Source organism: Peromyscus eremicus, chromosome 1, assembly GCF_949786415.1.
Source record: "Peromyscus eremicus chromosome 1, PerEre_H2_v1, whole genome shotgun sequence".
NCBI lineage: Eukaryota > Metazoa > Chordata > Mammalia > Rodentia > Cricetidae > Peromyscus > Peromyscus eremicus.
This window is the reverse complement of record NC_081416.1, coordinates 41,180,498-41,200,109: the sequence shown is the minus strand read 5'-3', so window position 1 is coordinate 41,200,109 and position 19,612 is coordinate 41,180,498. Positions and strand designations below refer to the sequence as shown.

Sequence of the window (19,612 nt, the reverse complement as noted above, 5' to 3'; positions counted from 1 at the left end):
AAAAAAAAAAAGCAAAACAAAAAAACAAAACCATAACCCAAACCAAAATCAAACAAAAATAAAAGAACAGCTAATGGTTTTCATGATGTATAGTACATGTTAGGCAAATATTAATTACTATTTTAAGTAATTTTATGGGTTTTTTGTTAGAGATTTTGAAATGTGGATATTGCCAAATTTCCCAATTAAAAATATTTATATGTTTATTCTTACACCAGTTCATGATGTATGTTGGTTTATAATACATGTAAGATAGTATATGTAGACAAAACTCTAACATCATTTACAGCTTACACATGACAACATAGTTAAAGTACTGAAGGATATTTCAGTCTATTCTATGCATAGCATTATTGCCAGGCTTATAAACAGACCTGAGTATGTATACTGTCAGGGAACCTTGTGTTAGGGAAGTCTTGGGAAAGCCTCCTGGGATAGGGTGGCATTAATGAGCTCCTCATTAGGCATGCATTCAGTGAATTATTCAGCTCTTTCCAGAAGCTTGATAGATGTGAAGTATGCCAGTAATATCCAGATTTTTTAGCTTATGGAGTTGCTTTGGATGAGAATAGCTCCATTTGGGAAGCAAATCACTTTTATTTTGAGATTATTAACTTCAGACGCTAAGAAGAAACTGATGATTTCCAAGCCACCAACATTACAACGCTCAACTGTTCTAGCCTGCCTTCAAAGCTTGGGTATTGCATTTAGTATTAGGATGCCAGAGCTTTGAAGAGGGAGAAGGAAGGAAAAGACTTAAAAGTTAAGGCGACCCGCCATCCATTTGCCAGGAACTCCCATGACTTTCAGACCTAAAACTGGGAGAGTCCTGGACTAACCAAACAAAGACCTTCTACCTGGAATGTTCAAAGTAGTTTATTTTTACTTTACTTTCTAATTTTTCAACTTGATAATTTAAAATAGATATTTTCCCCTATTTTTTGTATGAGGATACTGAAGTACAGGCAAGGTGACATGATACCATGGATCCAGGGTCTTGCACATGATATATAAGTATTCCACCACTGACTATATTCCCAACCCTGCATGTTGGCACCTTCCAACCCTGAGGAGTGCTCCAAAGGCCTGTGTTTATGTCATATTCTTTTGTTTTTAGGATGGAACAGTTTAACATCAGTACAGATTCATGTCTTACACACGTACTATTCTCTAGACATGAAATAGTATCAGTATTATATCCAGTTCTCAAAATGATTCTGATTGATTCCAGAAATCAGATTAAAAACTTACGCTTTGAGGACAACCAGAAAGCTGTATCCAATGCACATAATCCCCACCAGGAAGTACGAGAGAGGTAGCCGGAAATTCAGCCATCCAATCGTGCGTTTATTATCGTAGTAGCCATAAAAGAGGACAGAGTACTGTGCCAGGCCCTAAAATCCAACAACAAAGCCACTTGCTTAGCAGATGTTGTGAAGAGCAACACAAAGGAGAAGATGGACTTTAAAAAGAACAGAATGACATTAATTTCCATTGAGGTCACAGACTGACATGAGCCTTACTGTTTTGTTCCATAGAGTTACTGTTCCAGCTGTCATATTGATTGACAGCTATCTGAAATTCAGTGACTTCTAAATAGACAAAATTTTAACCAAGTATTGGCTTGCTCCAATGTGCAGCTATTACTGTGAAAGGTCCATTGAGTTAAACATCAAAACAAATTTCATGGTATCATTTAAAGAATTAGAATAATACACATGTAGGAGATCCCTGGAGTGTGCCTCCTTAAAATATTGCACTGGGTGTCTATTTCCTGTCAATTAGATCTGTTCTCCTTAGCAATAGAGTTGTGTCTCAGATACCTCTTAACAAAAATAAGCAGGTGAGATGATATTGGAAGCAATGAGATTCCTTCGGGCAGACTGACAGCATTCCCTCGTAACAGCCATGTTCATCCATGCACTACATCTTCCCCAAAAATTATCTGCCCAGGTAAGAGTCACCATCCCCCAAAGCCACTAAACATCCCCCCTCGTTACACACAGCATGTTGAGGTATCCTGATGCTACTTTCTCTCCCATCACCTTTCTCTCTCATACTTTCACTTTCAACCTTGAAGCAATATTTCCATGACATCGTATTATACATCCACTCCCGAGCTCCTGTCTGCCTTTTCTTTGGGAATTGCTTAAATAATCATTTTACTTTGTTAAATAATTGGACAGTTTGGGGTACCTTCTTGAAATCAGGTGAGTTACTTTTGAAACTCTTACACAAGCCAGTTAGCTGTCTTTAATGTCATTTACATCAACCAGTGGGAGGACTATAAGACCTACCAGTGAAGAAGGAGGGAATGGAGGTAGGGCCATATAGAGAGGGACAAGGGAAAGTGCCACAGCTAGCAAGTCCTAGAAAGAGAATGAAGAGAAGGAATTGAGAAAATTGACCTAAAAAAAAGTCATGCCTAACTCACACATGATGTTAGTGGGATCTGAAAAATTACTTCTTTCAGATTTTATTTTTAATACCATAAGAATCAGCAGGCAATAAAACTTTTACACACACACAAATATCAAATGAGTTTGTGGCTCTAACCAGGCCAAAATGCCAGGTGAGGACTGTAGCCAAATAACCATGTGCTTAGCCCCACTGTACCACCTAGGGCTGCACCTTCATCCTTTGTCTTAAGAAGTGAAGCCCATCTGTGATGGTTAAGTCCCCAGAAATCCCGTTTTAAAGTTTCTGGGTGTCAACGATGTTTCTGATGAGATTAGCATCGGTGTAGGTGAACTCTGTAAAACAAACTGCTATTTCCAGCATCAGAGCACGCCATCCCATGAGAGCCTGAGTAGAATAATGGACAGAGGGGATGTACCCCCCTGCCTTTACTGTTGCAATGCTTTGGCTGGGTCACATTTTTCATTACCTCCTGCCCTCAGACTGCAACTCACACCACCAGTGTCCAGGTGCTCATGGTACTTGGACTTAATTACCTACAGACTTCAGAGGTCTCTAGCTTAGAGATAGAGGATTATGGGATGTCTCAGCCTTGATAATTGTGGGTCAAATTCTTAAAATGATTATCTTCATGTATACTCTGTAGGAGTATATTATAATGTTTTATTAATTTTAAATTATGTATAATATATAAAGATTTATATATAACAAATTTAAATGTGAATTATTTCTATTACTATATATATTAGCTATTGGTTATTTATCTGGCAAACCCTGACCAATAAACACAAATAAATTTTTGAAACTAAATAATTGGCATAAACTTCCATTAGGGAGCAAGTAGGCTGATCTTATCCAATAAGAAACCAAATAGGGTGAATGGGCAAAGTGCTGAAGATGCAGAACTCTTCATCTCAAGAGACCATGCCCTGGTAAGAGTGCCTGGCTCCCATTTGCATGCCATGTTGTTTCACATTCAACTAGTTGAAGTCTCCTCTATCCTGTCCTGAGCCTCCATGCTGGTTTCCTTGTGTCAGGATAATAAGAAGAGAATCTGCTAAGTCTAGACGCTTGATCTCTGGTTCAGTTTAAAGGTTACATCCTCAACTGCTTATTTTTTATAAGTGTGGGACAACACATACCATTTCCCATACCATTGACTTCTTTTAGCAACTGGCCCTTATGCATTTCTTTACTGCAGCCCTGGCATACAGTAATATCAAAGTAACAATATCAGCTAATATATTTTGTTGATAATTTAGTAGCACTTGGACCCCCTTATTTCATCTCACAGGGCCATCTAGTGAGCCCTGGGAAGTTATCACTCATTCTTCCTCACCCTAATGTTTCTTTCATAAGTAGAAGTTCTCTGAGTATAACATTCCCAACCATTCTCAAGTTCCTCACTGCAGCCCAAGGAGCAGAAACAAGTCTGAGGGTAGAGCCCACATGATAAAAGGGAATGTCATCCTTCCCTTCTGGGAGCACATACCGGCTTTGTCTGTCCATGCAAATGGACACCTGTCCTGGCACAAGATCTGGCTGTGAAACCTACTTTCCCATAAAAGATACTACATTTTTCACATCTGGCTTAAGCTTATTTTTTCCTCTGGCTAGCTCACAACTTGGTTGGATAATGAAGGAGTCATTTACCACAACATTGTCCTTCAACTAACACATATGAATACTCAGTAGCCACTACCCTGATGTGTACTTTTTAGGTAAACAAACTCAGCCTTAAAAAAGTTAGGTTATTGCCCAAGTTCCCACAGCTAGTATATGACAGACTCAGAACATGAGCCAGCTTTGGCACAAATCCCGTGCATGTGAATACTGAGCTATCCACTTCTCCTTGTACTTTCTTTGTCTCCCAAGATGTGAAGCATGTTAGTATCATATCTTCCCAAGGAAAGACAGAAGCAAGACATGCTACCAGTCTAACAGGAGATGATCCGTGGTGTTGGCTGGGACTCTTTGAAAAGACCTTGTACATGTTTTTTTTTAAGGTTTCATAGAGTTTCATCCCTATGTTCATAAATATTACAGCCTAACATCTTTTATGACTCATAATCACAAATATGAAAGTAAAGAAGATGCCCTGAAAATAGCATGAGAAGAAAACATAGACCATGGAGAGCATCTGGCTAGGTCGGCACAATAGTTACTAGAGGCAGCTGGCTCATCTAGTGCCTGTCCTATTCAACATGTGTTCAAAGCTGGCACTTCATAAATAGTAGATTCTACCAAAGTAGGGGAGAGTCTTCTTTGATGCTTATATGTGTGTGTGTGTGTGTGGAGGGGTGCTGAATATTCACAGGCTCTCTTACATTCACCTATTGCTACACATGCAATCAAGTGTATAAATGGGCATTAATAAATTCGATTTTAATTTCAAAAGCTTTGTTAAATCCATCTAAGGAGTATATCGATGGTTAAACATGAGTTGATAGTTCTACAAGAGAAATAACCTCCCCTGCCGTGCAGTGGGCATGCCACATGTCTTTCTCCTTCCCTTGAAACTACAGCAGCAGACATCTGGAAGTGACCAAAATAGCAAGGACTCCTAGCCCAGGCACGGATGTATTCCGTTGCTATGTTAGTGGGCCCTGATTTCCCTGTGGGATAATTCTCCTCCCTCCTCCCCAATCTGTGACAGATAAACTACAGCCAGAGCCAAGTTTCAAATCAGCACAGAAAATGCCTTTCCAAATCTGGAGCACTACGCTTGTATGTCGTTTTTGAAGGCTACCATTGCTCTGGTCCATAGTCACCCACACATCACCACAAAAAGGGAGAAGACTAGAGGCTTTGATTATCTCATCACTAGGAATTAACTAGTGTGTTGTTTATGTGATATTTACTGAGAACTCAGTATTTGGCAAATGCAATACATAGATAAAGAAGAAAACTGGATTCCTGGACTCCTCAAGACTTCATATCAGAAGTATTTATTGCCTAAAATTGTAGTAGCACTCTATCTTTTAGGTACTTCATATAATTCCAAATAAATACTCCCTTTGAAAGACAAAACTCTATCCCCAGCATGATAAATGAATTTCATCATTTTTAGCAACTCTCTTTAATGTGTAGTAACTATTAGACAACTCTTTTATGGGCAAAAGACTCCACGAAGTTAAAAATGGTAGAAAATGAAGGTAGAATGTGTGAAGCATATCACAGAAGTTCCATGAGGTGGAGATGTACTGCAGGAACTAAGTCCACCTACATTTCCACTTTGAGTCATTACTGATCATTCACATCTCCCAATTAATTAAGAAGGTGGAAAGTAGGAGTGAAAGAGGCAGACAAGGCCACTTACTAAGAAAAGCAAAGGGTGTAGAGGCTGGTAATACCCAACAGGAGCCTTAGTTAATGTCGCAGAAGCAGCCTGGCCTTGGAGACAACATGCTGAGAGCCACCAAGTTACTTCCATGTTCCTAACCAGACCCTCTGTCACCAGCCAAGTGTTTTGCTCATATCTACACTTCCTTTCTTCTTATATAAATGCAGATCCAGAAACCTAGACCAGATACTGCATGGCTCTTGTTTGTTTAGTTATTAGTATTTTGATTAGCATACAAAGTAATGAGCTTCAACATGATATTTTCATTCTTTGTCTTTGGTGTTCTCTTTCCCAGTCTTTCCTTGTCCCCAGGTCCCCTTCTGGCTAGTCCTCTTTCTCCCCCACTAGCTTCTCTTCCAGTTTCATGTTCTGTGTATCCTAGTCTCCTCCCCAACCCTATCTTAAGACCTCCTTTTCCCCTTTCTTGGCCCTCTTTCTAGTTTTATGGTCGACACCTTCACACACAGACACATATTTATCTTTCTGAGTTTTATAACTTTTTTTACCGAATAATTTCCAGTTTCTTTCATTTTCCTGGTAATGTCATCTTTCTTTACAGCTGAATAAAAGCCCATTGTGTATATACCACACTTCCCTCATTCATTCATCTGTGGCTAATAGTAACAATGAATACTGGTAAGAATGTGGGGAAAGGATCTCTTATTTCCTGTGATGGAACTTATATAAACCCTTGTAGTCACTATGGGAATCAGTACAGAGATTTCTCTAAAAACTCAAAATAATATTACCATATGACACAGTTGTACCACTCCTGGTAACTACGCTATGTCCTACCACAGACAGACTTGCTACGTGGTCCTTGATTCATAATGTGTGTCTTGGAGAGATGAAGCAGGACTCAGCCTCCACAGACTTTCTCTTCACCAGATTAGTGTCAAAGACTCCATCCTTCAAAGCTGTGACAAAAACCATTTGTTTCGGTGTCTACCTGTGGATCAAAGCCCTTGTCTCTCTGCCTCCTGCACAAGCCAGAGATGTTGACACAGCTTCCTTTGGCTTCTGCCTTGTGGATATCAGGCTTTTATCTTTCAAGCATTTTTTCCCCTCCAACAAAAGAATATTTTCATGAGATGGATACTCAAAGCAGGTGTTTACAAAACACCTACTGTCTTAGTTAAGATTTCTATTGCTGTAAATAGACACCACAACCACAGCAACTCTTATAAAGGAAAACATTTAATTGGGGTGGCTTACAGTTTCAAAGTTTTAGTTCATTATCAACCTGATGGGAAACATGGTGGCATGCAGGCAGACATGGTACTTGAGAAGCAGCTGAGAGTTCTACATTCAGATCAGCAGGCAGCAGGAAGTGAATGTCACACTAGACCTAGCTTGAGCACTTGAGACCTCAGAGTCCATCCCCTAGTGACACACTTCCTCTGTCAAAGCCATACCTACTCCAACAAGGCCATACTTCCTAATAGTGCCACTCCCTATGGGCCAAGCATTCAAACACATGAATCTGTGGGGGCCATTCATATTCAAACCACCACATCTACCAAGTGCTAGACATTGCACTGATATTTAACGTGCATAATCTCATTTAGTTTTTTTCTACCCGTCTGGCATGTTATCAGTAAAATATTTTACATGTGGCTATCAAAAGGTCAGGGTGATTGTCTGGCATCTCAAAGGCAGTGTGCAGTAAGATTCCAATTGGAGTGCATGTGATTTCCATGATGGAGTTTCCTTTATTACGTGCACTGTGTTATAAATCTTCTGTCTTTTGTAAAAAATACTTGCATTCTCCTGCCCTTGCAGGCCCCTGCCCCTGCCCCTGTCTCTGCCTTTCAAGTGCTTGGATTAAAGGCTTACATCACCATGCCCAGCTACTTTTGTGCCCACAACTAACTCTTAGGTATGAATCTAAGCTCATAGCCCAGTGCCCATGGTGTATCTCATTCCATCATGATGACCCACAGGTGTGAATTAGCACATTCCAAACAGTTTCCCAAAGAGGTTCTTTCTCCTTTCTCAGAGAGTGGCACCAAATTACTGCTGCTAGAAACCTGGTCATTTACATTACTGTCCCATTTTCATCCATAGCTCATATCCAGTCACTAGCTACATCCTGTAGTTTCTGTCTCATTTTTGTATTACACAGAGAAACCTTCTCTGCACTGCTGCCTTTTGAGGGCTCCTCAGTTGACTTTAGAAGCCCATCATCCTATGGGGACTGGGAAATGTTCAGTCATAAAGTGTCTGCCATGAAAGCATGAGAGCTTGACTTGCAATCACCAACACCCACACAAACACTGAGTCTCAGGCTGAAGAAATGATTCAGTGGTTAAGAGCACTTGCTGCTCTTGCAGAAACCTTAGTTTGGTTCCCTGCACGCACATCTGGCAACTCACAACCACCTGCAACTCCAGTTCCAGGAAACTGATGCCTTTTCTGGCTTCTATGGGCACCAGTACACACAAAGTGCATATGCAGAGAAGCAGGCAAACATGTACACATATACAAAAATAATACATTTTCTGAAGTCACACAAGTCTTACACACACACAACTCTCTCTCTCTCTCTCTCTCTCTCTCTCCTGATCACAAGGGTCTTCAATGGGTAAATCTCTGAATGTGTTTGCATCCCGCTTCAAGGCCCTTCTAGCCATATGCCTTCTATTGGATACAGTCAGTCTCTTAGCATAATGAAAATGTCTTCCTGGGCTATGGCTTCTGCTGACTTCTCAAAGGCCAGGTGTTAAAGAGAAATGTTCTTTCAGAATCCTCAGGTACTTGGGTTTCCACCAGTTGATATCCCTCCTCTATTTCTCTTCTCAAGCCAGTTTGGGGAGGCACAATGGCTTCTCTGCTTGTAAACTGAAATTTACTGGATTGGCTCAGCTCAGAGGTAACTCCCTCCTGTAGCAAGTAAGCAAGCCTCAGGGTAAAACGGCCTAATTCGTGGTTTCATAATAGTAAGACCATTTGGCTATGGGTCTCAAATTGGTCCTCCAATTAGATCACTATAAACAATGGATGTGGGATTTTTATGTCCATCTGCCTCTCCTTTCCAAACAAATTATTCAGAACTCAGGTAGGAAATAGTTACGGTTTGACAGACTTCTCTGAAAACTCTAGATAATAAAATTCCAGTAAACCTGAACACTGGACCCATACTGAGACAGCACTGTACTTTAATACGCCCAAAAGATATATCTGATCATTTGAGAATGTAGCATTGCATAACAACTGTTGGTTTGCACAACAAATTAGACTATAGCATCCCCTTGAGCAGGGAACATGTTCGTTGTCTCGGCACTCCCAGCTTTTCTCATTCAGTTTGTTTGGCAATGGCTGAGTGAATAAAGAAATTGCTTTCAGTGATCATTAGCAGCCCTCAGTCACATTAAGCATCTTTAGATTGCCATCTAAATCACCCCTCTCTAGACACCTGCTCTCTGCTTATTCATTTTAATAAATCACAGGTATCATTCAGCACAGTAACATGACAAGTATAGTCTTGTGCTCAAATTTGAATTAAGACATCAAAAAGTATCTGAGAAACACTAAAGTTACCCAAAAAAAGGGCTAATTTCTCTGTACATCTAAAACTCATATTTAAAAAAAAAAAATGAGAATCTCAGTGTTGCAATGACATACTGTGGGTATTGTTCTCCACCATCTGGGGAAGTAGCTCAATGACAGAGCACTTGCCTATGCATATACAAGACGCACAAGGCTCTGGGTTTGATCTCTAGACACACATGCATGTGTGCATACATGCACACAACACACACGCACATGTGTGCACACACAGGTGTTTTCTTTGTTCTGAAATTGGAGGCTGAAAAGATCACATTTAGGAGTTTTGTTGGTTGGTTGACTTCTGTACTTGTGAATGTAGGTAAGTTGTAGGGTTGGAATCTAATTTTCTGGTTTTTAAATACCAGCAAACCCTGCCAGGTGAATTCAGCTCTTCACACAATCCTAGTCACCCATCAAACATACTGGTAGACTCTTCCCTACTCTCCTCTTCGTCACTTTGCCCACTTTCCATCTAGTCAGTCCCTTGACCTCTTGAAATCTAAGCCTGATGATGTCACTGCTCACCAATAACCTGCTTAAATTACTTTCAATTACGCTAAAGAAAAAAATTATATTCTAGATTTGAGAGGCTCTCACATGGTTCAATACTTTATCCCTCCAGGGCCCTGAGCCCTGCTTCCCCTCATTCTGAGCTCCACCTCCTCTGGTTCTCGCTCAGGCCCGTAATGGGGCAACCCATCCCCACCACAGCATCTTCGCACTTGCTGTTGTACGTGTTAAAATGCTTCACCATTCTCAAGTCAGGACATCATATGATTCTAAAGAGTGCAAAGGGTTATTTTCTCAAAAATGGTTTGTCTTTTCATTCATCTCTTTCCTTTAGCCATCCCAGGATCCCCAATGCAGTTCTCCTAATATTGTATCTTTCTCCCAAAGCAGTTGCTGTTACTTGACTGTTCTGCTAATTTTCCATATTCCTGAAGACAGAAGTTGGATTGGGCTTTGCTCACCTTTGCTTAATGCCTATCACCTGTCAAATGCTTACCAAATGTTTGCTGAATGATTCAAAAGACGACTCATGTCTGTGGTGGTATTGTGTTCCCAAAAATATTGTGCACTCTAATAAACTTTTCTGGGGTCAGAGAATAGAACAGCCACAATACTAAACAGAAGCTAGAAAATGGTGGCATTCACACCTTTAAGCCTAGCATTCCAGAGGTAGAAATCCCTCTGGGATCTCTGTGAGTTCAAGGCCACATTGGAAACAGCCAGGCATGATGACACACGCCTTTAATCCCAAGAAGTGAGCCTTTAATCCCAGGGACTCACGGCAGAAAGAGAAAGATATATAAGGTATGAAGACCAGAAACTAGAAGCATTTGGCTGGTTAAGCTTTTAGGTTTTGAGCAGCACAGTTCAGCTGAGAGCCATTCGGATATGAGGACACAGAGGCTTCCAGTCTGAGGAAACAAGATCAGCTGAGAAGTTGACCAGGTGAGGTTACCTGTGGCTTGTTCTGTCTCTCTGATCTTCCAGCATTCACCCCATAACTGGCCTCAGGTTTGATTTTATTGATAAGACCAGTTAAGATTCATGCTACACATGTCTGTTATAATGCCCAAAGAAAGAAGGTTATTTTCATGTCAGTGCAGCAAGCACCAGCCTCCAAAGGCATCACGAATATTTTCAGCAGGAAGCCTCATCTTTGTCTGGCCAGGTGTGGTTTGACTGCATTGATGGAATCTGGAATTTGTTGCTGAGGCAAAGGAAGACATGACAGGATAAGAGATCCCAACTCTACAATTCAGGAAAACAAGAAATCTAAAAGCAGACAGAAGAATCTCTCTCATTACTTACACGGGTTTTAATGAAGTCTTGGAGTAACAGGATGAAAAACTAATGAACCAAGAAGGAAATCTAGGATGCAAAGTAGAGTGTAAGTTGTTTCTTCTTCTGATGACCCTCGGAGAGCCTATTGAGGGAAATGCCCTGGGTAATGAGGAAGTGAAGCAAACATGGGATCCAAGGGTGGACAGCCCTTAGGTACTGCCAATCACTGGCCGTGTGCCTGGACAGCATTCTGCCCTGCTCCATGAAGGCTATAAGAATGTCACTAGACACAAGGATGAGACACTCCTCACTCCTTCCAGTCACAGGCTATCTAAGGGAAGACTAAGATCTCTGTGTAGAAATGGAAATGTACAAGCCTGGTTTTCTCCTCAAAAAGCTTAGCTTGCTGTTTTGGGTTGTGTCACCAAGGGAGGGCTATGTAGGAAGTGGGTGTCTGCTGACCCAGCCCTGGAACTAGGCTCCAACAATGATGGTGGCAAAGCAGCCATGCTGTCTGTGTTTTTGTTTGTTTGTTTGGTTGGTTGGTTGGTTGGTTTTTTGTTTTTGTTTTTCGAGACAGGGCTTCTCTGTGTAGCTTTTTACCTTTCCTGGGACTTACTCTGTAGCCCAGGCTGGCCTCAAACTCAGAGATCCTCCTGCCTCTGCCTCCTAAGTGCTGGGATTAAAGGCGTGCGCCACCACTGGCCAGCTCTGTCTGTGTTTTAAACCTGTTGAAGTTCAAAAGAGGTAAGTCAGTTCCAGGCCAACAGACCTCTTGGGAGCAGATGTGCTGCTCAGATATCTTTCCAGAGACAGCATCCAGCTTTGTGGGACACTGCAGATCCATCATGATGCTTCACACTGGCCACATACCATGCACAGTGCCCAGATAGTCACGGAATAGACAGGGCATATATGATAGAACTGATTACAGTGAACCAATACAGGTTCTCCTCTAGTCTCAGACTCCTCCCAATAGTTTCCTTTACAAGTGTCATAGTTGCCCTGGTTTATGTTGCTCTACTTGTCTAGCCCCTGCTTCCTTTCCCTCTCTCTTCTGTAAGAATCCCCCCCCATACCTTCTCATATAACATAGTTTTGTTGCCTATTTCTTGAGAAACCCTAAAGCCATCCACCTCTTTAAATTGACCCCCTAAAAATAAAGATGCACTTGGACTACTGAAATACTTTTAAAATAGAGGATTTATTATTCTATGTAGAAGTCACAAAAATCTCTCTGAGTGTGGTCAATGCAACAAGAGAGGAAGAAACTGACAGGAGCTGTATTCCAGAGTAAACAGTGTTACTTTAGAAGATTATTTCAAAGAGCTGTTGACACTGGTTAAACAAGAAACCAAACCCCTGTCTATCAACATTCCTCCTACTGCACACCGAGGTCTTTTGAGGACACGCTTCAAGGAGATAAGATGTTAAAGTAAAACAAACAACTGGATGTGGAAGTCAACCAGATTTTAGCTGGAATTTCATGCATCCATTAATTATCAGTGTTGTCTTTGGCAACTGTAAATATATTAGTAGCCTCTATCTTGAAGGATCGTCTTGAAGATAAAATGAAACATTACATGTAAAATTTAATGCATTTGATCATGTTATCTCTTCTCCCCTGGCCCTGCAAAGGCTACTTCTAATTCCCACATCTTTATGACCAGTAGAAAATGGAAGGCAAAGTCAACTCACTGTTTACCCATCCACAGTGTACAAGACACCCTCAAGCTGAAAAACTGACTGAATTCCCTTTTATTCTAAGTATGTCTCTTCAATGCTGTGATCTCAGTGTCTATTCTCAGCTTAAAAACCTTCCAAATTCCAACCTTGTTCCCCCTTCCCTCTCCTTACTAGGATATTGAAACTAGGGTCTCTTGGTCTTGTCCCACATCATCCCTGTATCTCCAAGTATCCCGCCAACAGAGGCACCCTGTCTTCCCAGTTGCTGCAGTCTGCATCTTGACTGCCCACCCTCAGAGCTAGATAGTCTCCAAGGAGAGCTCCTCATTGTGAATAGTCAGGAAGTAAACTCTTCACGGGTATGGTCTCCTCTTCCTCTGTTGCTTTGAGGCTGGAGATGAGCAATGTGCTCCACAACCCACTCCCTACCACTGTTACCTGACACCTCCACCAGATTTCCAGGGACACAGATTTGTTTGACCTTGGAAGAGACTCTCCAGAACAATGAACAAAGCAAACCTTTTCTCTATATAAATTAATTACCTCAGATATTCTCTTGTAGTGACAGAATGATGATTAACACAGACTTAAATTCTTTTTTCTAATTCTACTAATTCCAATCATAACATTTCTGCCTATTTGGTTTATAGCATACATATTAGTCTCTCTATTTCTTGCAATTTTAATAAAATAGATTTCCCTGCTGAACAGTAAGACCTATCATTTGGCACTCAATAAAAGGATCAAAACTATTTTGCTCTGTGAATGATAATTTGTGACTCTGAGGAATCATAAAACTAGTTACTTTCACGTGTCACGTGATACTTGTCTACTACTAACCAGAGGCTTTGATGAGTTGAAGAAAGTGCTTTCAAGTGGAAGAGCTCAGCTAGAATGGAAGCTTTGAGATTCCCAAACAAGGTTCACCACATTAGAAGTTCCTTAGAACTTTCCTACTTCTTTTCCAGCTTTTCTGACCCTTTCCATTTAGTAGATTCTTCTACCACAAGAGGTCATACTTTTACTGTTCTGTAAATGCAGACTTAAGGGCTTGTACTCCTTCCTTTGCCTGGAAGAAACTACCTAACCCATGGCCGAACTGTCCTTCCACTGGTCATCTTGGCTCTGGACCTGAACACACTTTTCCTTGATGATACTTCTTTGGAAGCCAGAATTAAGAGTTTCCTATGTTCTCCTCTGAGAGGGCGTGATGGAATTCTGGATTCACCTTATGATATAGAGAAAATGCCTCTGTGAAGTCACTGTCCAGATGAACAAGTCAAAACTCGGGCAAGAAGAAGTTAGAAGTCTGCCTTTTCATTTGAGGAGCTGATTGGGAAATTAGAAGTTTACTACCAAAGTAGGAAAGGGGATCAAACTACTTCCATTCCTTCCCTCTGGGGTGGACACAGCATTGAACAAAGCCAGTCAATTTTATAGAAACAGCCATGAGAATTCTACTGAAAATTAGGGCAGGAAAGTTGCTGCTGGCACACAGGACATGAGTAGAAAATTAGATTGGGGCTTGCTCAGCCAAAGACCCTGAGCTCACTTTTCCCCTTGGCCAATCTTGGGCATGGGGTGGATAATTTCTACAGTAATTCCATGGATAAAATTCTCTTATTTTCTGCATTCCTAATAAAAAACTCTAGTTACTTCAGGGCCCTCTGGCAGTATATATAGAGATGACTTCTAGGCTTCAGAGCTGTGCTAAGAATCCCAGCCCTGTCATTTACTACCTGAAGAACTGAGAGGAAAGAGCAAAGCCCAGGAGCCCTTAGCCTCCCCATCTATGAAGCAGGAATGGTAAAGTTCATCTTTCCTAGAATAAGGATTAGTTACAAGTAAAATTATCTTCTGGTTGTTAAACTACTAGTTTAGCTCTATTCTGTTATCTATCAATTGTCTATTAATCTACAGTTATCATTATCTACATAGTTATCTATGCAACTGTTCCCACCACACTTATTTCTGTTTATGCTAGCTAGGGTGAGTGAACTCTTTTCCCTGACACAAATGGAAAAACAAAATACTCCTGACATTAGCCAAACTCTTTCCCTGCCAAAGTTCGAATAAAATCTTTGAAGAAAACAACACCCACAGCAGTTCTCAAACTTCAAGACCCATAAAATTTAAACATCTCATAAAGTAACAATATTAATGTTTCTGTAGGAATAATCATATTCAATGGGCAACTTGCTAATTTTATTTCCCATGGATCCTTCAATGAATCCTCATTAGAGTCCTGCTGCATTTATTTATTTGGTTACTATAATATAAAAGACCTCTCATTACCTTGCCCTAACCACAAATCTAGCCTTGTCTGATACAATAAGCTTTGCACAGCCATTCTGTTTCCTAACTGCTGTTTGCTTTCTAAGCCAAACAGAAAGACAAATACCACATGTTCTCACTTATGTGCAATCTAATCAACCAAACGCAAAGAAACAAGAGGTGGAATGAAGCTTCCAGAGCCCAGGGAAGGGAGGATCCAAGTAATGACAATTAAAGGACACAAAACCTCACTTGGGCAGAAAGAATATATATGAAATTTTCTATCTATTGTAAAACTCAATGAACGCAGCAAATAGCAGAGTATTGTGTGCTTAATTATTAAGATAGTAAATTTCAAATGTTCTCAACCCAAAAATCATTAAATATTTGACATCCATGATAGGTTAATTAGCTTGATTTAATCATTTTTTCTTATATTAAAATATTGTAACATCATTTTGTACCCCATAATATATGCAACTATGTTGTCAATGTGTAAGAAGAAAATGTGAATTAAAATTACAAAGAAATAGTATTACAGTTTCAATAGAGCATATTAGAATCAAAATGAATAAGAATGTCAACTGTTAAAGATGTAGAGGAGTATTATCCTAAGTTCTACTGTGGAAACACTTAATGTGCACCTACTCTAGACACCAGTAACTTCCAAAAAAAGCTAGGCACATGTTTACCCAGTAACTCCACTCAAACTTATCTGCTCACAGAAATGAAAGTGTATGTCCGCAAATGGCATTCAAAGCAAATACTCAGAGTAGAATTATTCAAAACATTGGAGAAATGCATCATTCATCAGTGAATGGATAAACAAAGGAAATTAAAACCATGCAATGCAGTGCTCTCTGCAATGAATTATGGTGCATGTATAGCATAAGTAAACCTAAAACATAACAAATGAAAGATATCAGACTACAAATACAAGGTGTCATATGATTGCATTTATTCCTTTAAAAGAATCTAGAAAAGGCAAAACTATAAAAAAAAAATAGATGCAAGAGTTGTGTGAGATCGGGAGCTGAGGGCTAGATGACAGACAAGCACAAAAGAGCTCCATGGGAGGTGAGGGAAGTGTTTTAAAGCAGGCTTGTGATGACTGCTGCATAGATTTACTTTAAATTATCAGACCATACACTTACATTGGGTGAATTTAATGGTCTGTAAGTTATGCTACAATAAAACTGAAAAGTTTAAAGTCTCAAGGTTAGAAATGCCATTCAAAGACTATCCCCAGTAAAACGGAGCCTTTCTCAAGCAGAATCAATCACACGTGGTGGCTTGAAAGAAAATGTTCCCCATGGGCTCTTATGGTTCCCAGTTGATGGAACTGTTGAGAAAGGATTAGGAAGTATGACCTTGTTGGAAGAGATATGCCACTGGGGGTGGGCTTTGAGGTTTCGAAGGACTCACATTATTCCCAGCATACCCTCTCTGACTCCTATTTGTGGTTAAGATGGGCAATCTCAGCTGCTGTCCCAGCTGCCTACTTTCATGCCTTTATGCCACCATTATAGACTGTAACCATCTACAACCATAAGCCCAATTAAACTTCTTCTTTTATAAGTTACCTTAGGCATAGTATCTTGCCACAGCACTAGAAAAGTAACTAAGACACACCTAAACAGGACACCCCAGGACCCTCTTATTGTTGTTCTTCTTATTTCCATTGTGCTAATATGGTGTGCAGCACCTCATATACTAGTTGTCTATCTATCTTCCTCCTATTAACATGTACAATCAGTCAAGATCCACAGCACTATTTTTTGTAAGACCAATGCATGCTTATATTCAATGAATAAATGCTGACTTCAAATGAAATGTCTGATTAGGGTGACTACAGAGTCGAAGTGGCACACTCACTACTTAGTCTATGCTTCATGCTTCCTTAGTAGCTCACTGTGAACTCTTAGAGATGGGATCATGGTCTTAAAATTTGTGTCTTCTGGTACTGATCACATAAATCTATTTCTGTGCTTTTCATCACATAGATCTAAAAAATCTTCCCCTCACTCAGGATTGCTAGTAATGCGATTCACAAAACTAAATGTCATCTGATTCATTTATTTGAGAAAAAAAAGTCCAGAAACAAACTACAGAGATAGAAAGCAGGGTTCATGAGAGCCATCCACCAGTTAGTTGAGGACCAGATTAAGAGCTGGAAAGAATACGGAGCAGCCATCTTCCCATCTTAAGAACCTCAAAATATAGAAACCAAAATATGTGGGAATGCACATATTAACTATGAAGAGGAAATCCAGGTTTTTAATTCCTTATCATGTCAAATATACAAAATTTGACTCTCATTCGAAATTCTCCAAAAAAAAACTGAATGAATTATCAATTTCCTAAACTTTGCCTTAGAATTGTCCTACTCACAAGCTTCCAAACATCTCTGATCTGGTTAGTATTTTAAAAAAAATTCATAGAATTTCATTATCACAGACTGGAGTCATACCCCAACATGATTTTTCAATTGACAGGAATAAGTCTGTGCTATACTAATTAAATGTTCTAACTTGCTTTTTGTTTTTGTGACAAAATGCTGACCAAAATCATCTTGGGAAGAAAAGATTTATTTCAGCTGACAAGGTACAGTTCATCATCATGGGATGTCAGGGCAGAACTCAAGGCAGAAACCTGGAGGCAGAAATTTGTGGAAGACTGCTACCAGTAGGCATTTCTGGCTAACTGCCATTCTTAAATAGCCAAACCCACCTACCCAGAGATAACACTACCCACAGTGAGCTGAGAACTCCCACATTAATCATAAATCAAGAAAATGCCCCCACAGACATCCTGAGAGGCTAATCTGATAGAGGTGATTCCTTGGTTTAGGTTCTCTCTCCCCCAGGCTGGTTAAGTTGACAACCGAGGCAAATTATGCTATTGAGTAAGACTAACTTTAGCACTATAGCAGAATACTATTTATTTCAGTACTATAGTGAAGTAGTACTCATTTTAGTGTTACTTAGAATTTGGTATTTCTCAGGATGTAAATGTTTAACTTGCTTTAGCAGTGACTATTAAGTAATGTTATATATGAATCTTGTGTAGGACTGTGAAGAGGTTAATATGAAGTAGAAAAATAAATTCCCAAAGAATCCCATAAGATTTTTCAAAAGCACATTTGCAAATTCTTCTTCCTTTGTTCTTTTTCAAAGGGAGAATAAATAATATTTGGTTGAAATTGTTGGGATTTGAGCTCATCTTTAGTCCATAGTCAATATTCCTATGTAATCATATTATAATGTGTGTAAATCTTATTCGCACACATACACATTTCTACACACATAGTCTTTTATAAACAGGAGGCGGGGACATCTCTCTTAAGGCCATGGTATTCCAGGATAACAGCAACAGGGAATAACTGGTCCCCTACAGACAGTTCTGTGGAAATACTTACATTGAAGTCGTACAACACGCCAAAGTTGGCTGCAGATGCCTCTTCAGCTCTTGGGACTGTTTTCCTAGGTAAGCTGCCATATGGTAAACCCCAGAGGTACTAGTTGAAGCAAAAAGAGCAGTTAACAATTGGACGCAAAATCTGAGCTACACATGTGATCACAAATGGTTTCACTTAAAAACACTTCTGAAAGCTTTTCATTTGGACTCTGTGGTCTCCATGTGGGGGTCTCATTTCCTGGGAATCCACTAAATCCAGAATTAAAAACAAAGGAAGTAAAGCCCCTACATCCTGAGTTCACTGGATAAATCTCAAAGCAGGCCAACCACAGTCACCAAGAGGCTTGCTGAGAAGCCCTGTGCTCATCACCACCATGATAGTAGCCATATTTAGAAGAGGAGAGGTAGTCTTGGGGGTGCCACCATGTTCACCAAAATGGTACTACCCTCAGTTTCATATGAGAGCTCCCCTTAGGAGAGGAGATGGAAGGAGAGTTCATTGGAAGGAACTAAAGCTTCAGAAAAACCAACCATGCAATCAGTCAGAGGGCATCTTACTGAGAGCAAACACATACTTATTACAGCAGCACCTGCACCGTCTCCATCTGAATCTGTGCTATGGGCTAAGGAGAGAAGCATTGTAATAGAGAACAGCACCGGGAGCAGTAGATTAGGAATAAGGCAAGAATAGGCTCATAGGAAGGATTCATAAAGCATCCTCCGTCCCCACAACTCGACAAGCAAAAGCTGCTTCATATGTGAAATGAACTCCTCAGGGAGCTGGTAAGCACAGTTTAAAACCTGTGTGCAGAGGCTGACCAGCCAAAGGCTAGGACTTAGCCCCTGCTGATTCCTTTTGTTGGAAGGGCATGATCTTCTGAAACTGCAGCCTTTGGCTGTGCTGGCTTCCTGAACTGAACAGAATAGGAAGTTCTTTCTCCACACACAGCTTCACTCCAAAGTTGAGAGGCACAGAGAACAAAGGTAAGTGAGATATTGGGCCTGCAGAGAGACATGTAAGTCTGGGACAAAAGGGCACATGCCTCAGAACAATGCTAGGTGAAGCTGCTGGGTAAAGGCAGCTATGAATATGGCCATGTGGTTGGGAGATGCTTAGCTCTAGTCTCTGGTGTC

At 40.3% G+C, this 19,612-nt stretch overlaps 1 protein-coding gene across 1 annotated transcript in view; it reads right to left on the bottom strand.

Moving 5' to 3' along the window:
* Tmc1 (transmembrane channel like 1) overlaps positions 1-19,612 on the bottom strand; it is a 124,304-nt gene that overhangs the window by 46,551 nt on the left and 58,141 nt on the right. Inside the window, exons 8-9 of the mRNA XM_059265370.1 lie at positions 18,480-18,578; positions 1,252-1,394 (exon numbers count right to left, since the gene is read on the bottom strand). Coding sequence (XP_059121353.1) covers positions 1,252-1,394; positions 18,480-18,578 — 242 coding nt within the window. The remainder of the gene's footprint in view (positions 1-1,251; positions 1,395-18,479; positions 18,579-19,612) is intronic.